Source organism: Sceloporus occidentalis, unplaced genomic scaffold (assembly GCF_023333645.1).
Source record: "Sceloporus occidentalis isolate IW3139 unplaced genomic scaffold, rSceOcc1.0.p SCAF_284, whole genome shotgun sequence".
Classification (NCBI taxonomy): Eukaryota; Metazoa; Chordata; class Lepidosauria; order Squamata; family Phrynosomatidae; genus Sceloporus; species Sceloporus occidentalis.
Genome location: NW_028317264.1, coordinates 524,419 through 534,495, shown reverse-complemented (window position 1 = coordinate 534,495; position 10,077 = coordinate 524,419). Strand labels below are relative to the sequence as shown.

Below are 10,077 nucleotides of genomic sequence, written 5' to 3'. Positions count from 1 at the left end.
GACTCCTTTCTTTTCTGCCCCGCTGTGATCATATAAAAGCCTCCCAGGTGGTGCTTTTGCTCCTAGTATGCTATGCTTGGTATCCCTGCTTGAATGCAGGTGTCTCCAGCATGAAGGGCTGTGCTGGCCCTGTGTAATGTATCATTTAATGCACATGGAGACTGTTTTACTATACATTATACAGGGCCGGCCAAGCAGGAGATGCGGACTGGTGGTCGGACCGTCGTAACGTATAGTGAAGTGAAGGAGCTGAAGCGCAAACCTGAAAACTCACCGTTTAGTCAATAGATCCCCATGGACTGTTTAATGTCATTATTATAAGGGCCTGTTCATTCGTCTAGAGCCCATAGGCATACAGAACATAGGACAGCCTAAAGCATCTCAATCAGCTTGGTCCCCTCGCTTTACGGGACACTGAGAGGGTGGTGGATAAGTGGAACGGCCTCCCAGCAGAAGTGGTAGAGGCTGATACAGTGATGGAATTTAAACATGCGTGGGATAGGGATATGGATGATGAAGATTTTTAAAGACTGTCGCTAGAGGTAAAGCCTTTATCATAAATATGTTGGGGTGAGGCAGCCATTTGTGGGGTAACAAGGCGGCAGGTATAAATTGTGATATGTTAAGTCCTGTTTACCCTTTGTACAGCGCTGCGGAATATGATGGCGCTATGCAGATCAATACGTAACAGGAAGCCATACAGCCGGCGTCTTTGTGTCTCACGCTGTCAGGACCTGACTCATAATCACCCGAGGATGCTCTGAGATGCCGTACTCCCGGGAGTCAGGAGCAGGCACGCGCTCTGTACATTGTAACCATGCAGACGTCCGCACAGAGCCACAGCGCAACAAACACGCAACATGCATCAGGCCGATCGTTAAAGGCAACGCATTCATTGCACTCTCTAGCGTGTTGAAGGTGCAGTTTACTGAACTAGAAGCTGCAGCCCTGCTGCTACAGCTGCCTCCTCCTCCGTGGTCTGACACCTCTTGCCATTAATTGGTTGTTTAAAGGTAAGTATGTCGCATGCAGCCAAACACATCAGCTGCCGGGTGGGGAGAGGGGCAAATGCATATGGGGGGGGTTTCAGCAACCCCCCCATGCATTTATAAAAGGGACAATATAGAAATGTAAAGGGACCTCGCAGTTATATGCATATATGTATTGGGTGGCTGCAGATAAACCGTATCAGATCTCTTATTTAAAAGTTGAACCACCTAAGAAACAACACTGAAACTTTTCAGAAGCATTTTCCGTTTCTATGGTGACTGCCTATCGGTGCTCGCTTTTGGGTCACATGACCCATTATTGGGATACAAAACTGTCAATCCGTTTAGAACCTCGTGGTTAAGTTGAGTGTTGTGGAGAATTTCCCTCTTTGGGACCCGGCCCCCGCTGCCCCTCTTTCCTCCCCCGCTGCCCCTCTTTCCTCCCCCGATGCCCCCTTTTCTAGGAGCTCGGGATGTTGGCTGGGTATGAGGGTATCGCAGGGCTCTACTGCCCTAAAAGCCCCCGTTGCGCACTCAGTGACCCGGTTTCGCTGCTGTGTGTTAGTGAATACCCGGCCAGCTGCAGTCCGCCTCCTCTCCAGGTCCCCCCATTGTTAAACGTTCTGGATCAAACCAGCTGCTGCATAGAATGGGGGGGGGGCACTCACCCACTTACAAAAGGCATCTTCAAGTACAACCTACTGAAGGGGTTAATTTAACCCTCTCGATGACAGCACACATTGCAAAAAGCCCAGCCGTGGACGTAACGTAAGAGGCTATTACAGCGAGGGGATTTAAACACGCCTGGGAGAGACATACGGCTCCTGAATCTAAGACGAGACCGACGGCTGATAACGGTTCTATCAGACAAGGTATAGACGACTGGGTCTGATCTGCCGGAAAATTCTCTGGTTCTTTTTAGTGGGTAAAAACTGACCCCTAGAGGCTGCACAGAGCAACTGCAGCCCTATAGAGGTCAAAGTCAAAAGCAAAAAAGTTTTTTTTCCTTTTTAATGCAAACTCAACAAAAAAAAGCACATTGAAACTACCGGTAAGCGCGATAGGAATTAACCGTCGCCGTCAGCTTTACTCCCAACCGTTAATTGCCCCACTGCTTCATAACTGACTTCTAAAATTCCTCAAAATAATACAGATTGGTTTTTGTACGCAAAACATTTTTTTTAAGTGCCTGCTCATCAGAATAAATATCAGATTAACCATTTCAGTTTAGCCTACCGACTGGTATATGGGGCCAAACAATAAGGACCCCACTGAACCAAGAATTTTATGTTCTCAAAGATGATTCTAAATTTCCCTAATGTTCACGAATTACTTCCAGTTGGGTGTGCATGTCAGAGACCTCGGTTTGTGAGCACAAATGAATCAATCGGTACCTCAGGGGCGGGGTTAAATAAATATTCCCAATTGGATGAGCTGCCAGCTTGTCACATGACCCATTTGTGAGGAATTCTGGAAAGTGCAGTTTGTTTGGTCCCCGGCACCTTAACGCTAACGCCCGCCTGGTGACGCAACCGCACACTATGTTTTTATGCTCATATGTACTGACCACACAACGCACCCCAATCTGCTGCCGGAGTGGCACATCGGCTGAGTGTGTGGCACTGCCAGCCAGAGGCGTCCCCACCATTCTTACCAGGAACTTTGTGTGAAAATACCATAAGGCTAGATTGCAAGCTCACGGGCCGAGTGCTCAGCTCCTGTTGTTGCCCGATGTGTAACTGTCCATTTGTGAGGTACGGTATTTGTTGACCACCCCGTGTTTAAATTGTACAGCGCCGTGGAATATGCTTTAAAAATAAAGTTTCATAATAACAAAATAATACCATTTTTAATTGTAATTTTTTTAATATCATTTTTTACGTTATCTCTATTGTAGCCGGCAGCGTTACGATTTCTTCGGATGAATGAACACCGTGATCACAGGCGAGCAGAGTTACAATGTAACAAGCTTCCCTGCACTGATAAGTGTACGGTTTGTAGGCGGGGCCTGGGCTGCGTCTGATTGGCCGAGGATGGTAGTTACAGTGACGTGGGTAAAGGGGGAAGGGTGACAGATGGTAGTTGTTTTGGTGTAATTTTTTTCTTTTATTTTTTATTTTTTTTTAAAGGGATTTCGATTGTTGCTCAGCTGTTTGGTAGCTGGCGGCTGAGAGGGAGGATCACAAAGGATCAGACTCCAGGGGAAACAACAGCTGAGATTGGGATAAAAACAGGTCTGTGACCCTCTATGTTCTGCATGAATCTCTACCCCCCCTCCCCTGTCCTTAAGCATTAAGTAAAGCCACAGATTAGCCCCTCACTCTGCTCGGTGGTCTTTGTAATCCCGCATCTCCCCGTAACATACCCCGGGTTGTAGCAGTTTGGGTTTTTTTGTTACAAAACCTCACTTGTACCCCTTACCCACATTTTTAAGGCTGCAAACACCCCCACTTAACTCACAGCTAGCTACAGGTTGGATGATGTGCATTGTAGTCCAAAGACGTAGACTTTGCCTGCGCTTAAAACCCGTCTAGAACTACAGCGAGGGCATGTAAACATTCGTGGGATAAGCATACGGCTCCCGACGACTGATTACAGTTTAAGTCTTTACAGCAGGAAGAACGGACAGACTAGAAGGGGGCCGAATGGGGCCGACCTGCCGGCAGATTCTATTTTAATTTGTTTCTTAGAAAGGTGCCGCCAACATACATTAAAAAAAAAAATTAAAAAGGGATTTATAATTCGCTTATTGCTTAATAATTCTTTTAAACCTAACGGGTTTAAAACTTCTCTTTTGGTATCTAACAATCATTTAATAATTTGTCATTATATGTAACGTTAATTCCTATAAATCTGCATGACGCAGCCCTTCCGTATATATATATATGTGTTAAATCAGCGGGGAAAAAAAGTTCCTCTTTCGCTCTTGCCAAATCTGCAGAAAAGTGTATAATCCCTTTACTGAAATAGATTTTCATTTGTTAGAGAGCCTTATGTGCCGCCAATATTGGCCCCTCCAATAGCACCAACTTTATTATTACAGTGACGTTGTTTTAGCTAGCAAAAATATATAAAAAAAAATGAATTGCTGAATCTGTATAAATTACCCAGATCGGTATCTATATGACGTATTTTAGAAATTTTTAAATTTTGATTTGTAATATGGAAATTCCTTCACTGTATTAGCCTCTACCACTTCTGCTGGGAGGCTGTTGCACTCATCTACCACTCTCTCGTTAAAGAAAAACGTCCTTACGTTACATCGATATATAAGTACGTGGGTTGCCTTGTGCCTGAGCCGGCTCTGTTTGCTTTGTATTCTAATCTATAATCTGAATTTCAATTCCCTTCCGGATTATAATACTGTCACGCTCTTATAGCCGAGCTCTAACGATTATTTACTGGGGTCAGAAAGAGTTTACACTCTACTTGATCGACATCGAATTAAAAGCAGAAACCCAGCCCGGGGGGGAGAACCTTTATAAACAGAACACACTCAATTTTATTTTCCCTACGTCTGAATTTCCACTACACACGCACGCTCTCGCTGTTCAGATGATACGGGGGTCGGCACTCATCTTCCCAACGCAGAATATCACCAGATGGAGGTCATTAAGACAGAAAAACAGGATTTCAAAGTTAGATTTTTGCTCCTGTTTTTGCAGCACATGCTGCTAAGAGCACCTCCTCACTTTTCGACGCAAACAGGAAGTGAGCGGTGCCCTAGAAAACTGTGTCCCCCATTCTCAGTAGCAATGTCAATTCAAATAACTGGATTTATTCCCATAAACTTGACATTATTTCGGTATAAGGAACTGGAAGTTTCTACGTGATGATGAGAAACATCCCAGTCAGCGGCTAACCAGGGTTTCTCTTTCAGTGTTAAGATGGCGAGCCTCTCCCTTTGGCTGATCTTTCTCTCTGCGGTCAAGATATCCCACTGCCTTCCGGTTAGCCTCAAAAGGGATGAGCTGTTGGCCAAGGAGAATAACCAAAGGTCCGGAGGCAATATTCTTCTGGGAGAGCGGGAGATGGAGGCCAACAAAAACCTGATGAGTATAAAGGAAGCGGAGATAAGGGAGGCTGAACGTACCGGGGTATTCCCTCCCAGAATGCACTTCTTCAGGGCTAGGGGACTCATCCAACAGAGCAAGGTTTTCAAGATCTTAAGGGAAATGCCCAAAGGTAAGAGGTACAGCTGTCTGAGTTTAAAACTTAGAACGAGTCGTGGGCAAAGTTCTAAATAATGAAGAGTTGCGCGTTTTATTAGATTTCTCCACCACCTTATGTCTGGTGTCATCTCTAAAAAGGCCGAAAGATAGATGGGTGGGAGACAAAGTGTCTTGGATGCTGGGAGATTGCTGGTGGCATAGACATGGACCTTAAAATCTAGAATAATGGTGGATTTTAACAAAGGACAACCCTTACAAAATGGGAGGTATTAAAACAAAAAGGCCCCCAATGATCAATAAAAATAAATTAAGGATTGGTGATGGTGGCTCTCTTGGTAGGTTGAGTTCTACGAGTTGAAGGTCTCATGGGATGGCTCGAAGAGGTGGGTTTAAGATTGAGTAGATGGGAGAGAAGTGGAGGAGACAATCGAGAAGGAAAGAGACAGGCAAGACCGTGAAGGCAGTGGCTTCTACGAAATTGTTGAGAATACAATCCGTAGAATCTTGAAGCATTCTGTAGGATTAGAAATGGAATTCTTGACGTCAATGGGAAGCCAGTGTAGATGAGTGAGGAACACACATGGCGGCTACACTTAAAATATTTCGGGATGTCTTTGGTCACATATAATTGCTCCATTAACAAACCAGTTACAGTGAAACTCTGAAAAGTATTATCGGAGTTAGCTGTGAAATGCGTGGTCCGTTGTAATACTTCCTCCCGCCTGTAGGGGCCGCTCTTCATTTGCATGACTTTGCGATCCTTGATGTGGATTGGCTGGTAAAGAATGCATCCTACCTCCCGGACTGCTACATTTGCTTTACTGATGGAGGGGATGTACGGTTTCTGTTCTCCAAACCCGCCCCGGTCGGAAACCTACCCCGCGGCTGCTCAGAGTGGCTCCTTCTCGAAACCTATAGGAAGAAGCTGGGAGACGTGACAGACTTCGATAACGGGTCGGTGGCAAAAAGAGGCTTAATGTGAATGGAAATGAGGAATATGTATCTGGAAAGAAGTATATTAAAGCTATCATGGATCGGACCCCATTGTATATCCCATTGTGACCCCTTTTTTCCCCACTATTATATGTTTAATGTTTCACCGACGGGGTTAACTTGCAGTGACCGAATGTCACTGGGATTAAAAGCAGTGGCCATGAACTGAGTCGTGTGCCCGAGTTTACTCTTTGTAAACATAACCTGATTTATTTCCTTAATAAGATTTTAGATTAGGAGCACCGTAGATGTTCTGCGCAATTAGATACGGCTCTATCGGTCCCAGAGGAAATAGAATCGCATAAACTCCTAAAACCCTTTTAGGTCCCTTCTTCATGACTCTACAATTGTTATGAAATTATACATTTCGCTGATTTTCTTTTACCCCTTTTGCCACCAAACCCCACTTTTCTTTGCATTTCAGACTAATCCAGAACCTAACGCTTCTAACAGAGAACCCAGAGCTGACCTACCCCACGCAGGATATAATCTGGCGTAGATTCGAGGGGGCTTTCATCACTGCCGCAGGACTTATCTGCTACGCCCCTGTCTTTAAGTCATACATCTACGAGGCTCTCGGTGAGCTGTACCAAGACAACATTCAGTATATAGAGATGAGAGCCATGCTCCCCCCGGTTAGTATCTCCGCTCCTCCTTTCTGGTTCTGTCACCGGCCCTTGTGAAGGTAGAAATCACTAACTTCTTTCAAAATAACCCCCAGGTCTACGAGTTGGATGGGGCCATCCATGACCGTTCTTGGCTGGTGGCCACTTACAGAGATGTGACCAAGAAGTTTATGGAAGCTCATCCGGATTTCCTGGGCTTAAAAATCATCTTCACTGTCCACAGGTAGCACATAACTGTTGGGATTGCGCATGACCATCATGGGGTATTACTTTCCATGTGTATTGGCAATTTATGACCCTAATCCCTGAGCCCTGGAGTCACGTGGCTCTGTCGTGGCTGAATGGCCATTGTGGATCCATGAGATGGGGATCTCTATCATCACGTGGCTCTATTGTTGGAATGCACATGGCCCAGTAATCACTGCAATCTGTTGGGTCTCACATGGCTACCATACAGTAGTGTTACCAGTAGTGCGCCATAATTGCTCACTACTGTTATCACTAGGCTGTATAACGTCCGAGCATTCTTCGCACGCTATGTTCTACGTTACCCTAACGTGTGGACGCTTGTGGATACTTCTAGGCACGAGGATGTCTCCAAGGTGAAGGACGCCGTGTATGTTGCTATGAAGCTGATGGAGGAATTTCCTGATGTCATGGCCGGCTTTGACCTTGTAAGTGTCTGAAGGACGTTGGAATGTTGACAGCCCAGAACAAACATACCAATTTGTTTTTAGAATGCACTATAGAAACCGGTAGCCACCTCAGTAACAAGACAGCGGCCTCTCTAAAAAGCATACGTGGCCCGAACTGTCCATCAACCAGCGTCCCATAGTCACCCGAGCAGTCATATGGGAGCATGAAGACGTAATGTATGGCTGCGTATGCCGCTGGCCTTAAGGTGCCAGGGCGCCCCCTATCATAACGGATCTGACCCTACTGTGGTATACCAGTTCATCAAGGTCAAATCGTGGCCTTCTTTGAGGTTAAAAGAAAGTGGGTCAACTCAAAGTGTATATTAGAAACAAGTTTATTCTCAGTGCAGGGGCGATACTGAATGAATGCATCAAATATATGATCTGGAAATCTCTTGATGTAACAAAAATATTCTAGAACTAGTGTTTTTTGTTATCAGGTTGGTCAAGAGGATGCTGGAAATTCACTGTATCAGTTGCAAGATGCCCTCAAGATACCCAGTTCGATGGGGGTCAACCTTCCGTACTTCTTCCATGCTGGAGAGACTAGTAAGTCATTTAAATATTGAGTATTTTATTAAAAAGTGTCAAGGTGTATAGATACAAGGACCAGCATGGACAGACACTTTACCCACCCCTCGTACCTCTCCCCTGGGTATTTATCTCCCCTGTAGATTGGCAAGGGATGGAAGTAGATGAGAATGTGTTGGACGCCCTGCTGTTGAATACCTCTAGGATAGGGCATGGATACGCCCTCGTCAAACACCCCATGGCCCGCGAACTGTCTTTGAAAATGAACGTTCCGCTGGAAATCTGTCCTGTGTCCAATCAGGTAATTGAAGCTGCCGTTGGTAGCCACACCCACCTCAAAACGCAAAGCCGATTGGTCGCCTTTACCTCATTACATTGAGGAATATTTGACTTCTGAAGAAGACCTTATATTTTGGGAGGTGTCTCAATTTCACATTTTGACCCATTGCCTCTTCCGCAGGTGCTCCTACTGGTGTCTGACCTCCGAAATCATCCGGCAGCCGCATTGCTGGCTGACGGGCATCCACTGGTGGTGAGCTCAGATGACCCGTCCATCTTTGGGGCGCAAGGTGTATCCTACGATTTTTACGAGGTGTTCGTGGGAATTGGGGGCTTGAAGGCGGATCTGAGGACCTTAAAGCAGTTGGCGATCAATTCCATCAAGTAAGAGCCTTGCAGGAGCTAAACACATCTCTAATTTACTTACTCAGGACTGACTAATCTGGATTTCATGCTGAATAGACAAAATAATACGTGAGAAAGCACTCACTCTGCACTTTAAATGAGTGATGCACCTATGACACCAACATTTACTAGATGTTTAAGACTGAACGTTTCTGGGCCAACTCCCAAACTCGGGGCTTAATTACGTGTGGGGTTGACGCTGACATTTATTAATGTCAGCGTCAACCCCACACATATCCTGAAACGTGAAGCCTTTGTCTATTACCCATAGTTCCTGTGAGAATGTGGATTCTTGGAATTTCTAGTAAGCTCGATTCCGCCGAGAACGCTACTTTTTCTTGTGTTTGTTCAGTTACAGCGTTTTGTCACAAGATGGCAAAGACAGAGCTAAAGAAGTCTGGCAGAAGAAGTGGGACGCTTTTGTAGACAATCTGGCCAAGGAGACATGGTGGAAACAGCTGTAGATGTTGCAGAAGGACCCCAGGACCACATTGGCCCTTATTCGGCATCATGTGAAGCTGCTGGAAGACGAAACCTAAAAAAAACAACTTCACAGAATATTGAATAAGGGTCGTCAAAAGGGTGAACACGTGTGACTGGGACGAGTGCATGGGGAGAGAATGACGTCTAATGAGAAGGAACGTTGAGTTGGAATTGGGGTGGGGGGGGATGACCAGAGGAGACATTATGTTAGAAAGGGACTAATGCTATTTTGGAAGCTAATCACTAATCTTTGTCCAGAATGAAGAGGAAAAAAAACGAAGAACTCACCAAGTTAAGTCATCAAATGTCACCAAGGTAAACCTCAGTGAATTTTAGCAGTATGTTTGTTACTCCAGTAAAATCGCCTTGGGATGAACTCACTACTTAGTGAATAGATGCCCCAAAGGAAGGAAACACCAGGAAAGAGGGAATTAGGGGAACGCGGTAGACATGGGGATTTAGAGTTCTAGAATGTTGTGAAATGCTTAAGAAGAAAGGATGCATTGGGTGATAAAATTAGAAAGAACAGATAAAACAATTGTCCTTAACCCATTGACTGCTGCAGTGCGCTGCTCTCCCCTTTCTAGCCACATGGAAACCAAAGAAGTAACATGAAAAGACTGACCACGTGAACATTGGCTGCTTGTATGAACACACTATAGCTTTTGTGTCCTCTCAGTGGTTCCTCACTTTAAACCATCCCAACATTCATCTGGGACACGCTAGAGGAGCGAAGCTTAGACTGGGGGGATGTTAAAGAGCAATTCCTTTAAAAATGTTTATCTATTATTGTTCCTTTGATACTAAGGAACCCCTTGGAACCCTCAGTCTGTTTTTGTTCAAATGAGCCAGTAGTGGTCAGCCGTACTCTGAAAACCTCATGTAAAAAACTATAAAAAACATA

General features: G+C 45.1%; 1 protein-coding gene across 1 annotated transcript; it reads left to right on the top strand.

Moving 5' to 3' along the window:
* Nucleotides 1-4,876: 4,876 nt before the first annotated feature.
* On the top strand, nucleotides 4,877-9,154 carry LOC149275479 (adenosine deaminase 2-like). Its single transcript, XM_089504673.1, has 9 exons — nucleotides 4,877-5,174; nucleotides 5,890-6,115; nucleotides 6,579-6,789; nucleotides 6,876-7,003; nucleotides 7,364-7,454; nucleotides 7,916-8,024; nucleotides 8,150-8,307; nucleotides 8,467-8,669; nucleotides 9,043-9,154. The coding sequence occupies exons 1-9, from the start codon at nucleotides 4,877-4,879 to the stop codon at nucleotides 9,152-9,154; spliced, it is 1,536 nt and encodes a 511-aa protein (XP_089360799.1).
* Nucleotides 9,155-10,077: the final 923 nt, after the last annotated feature.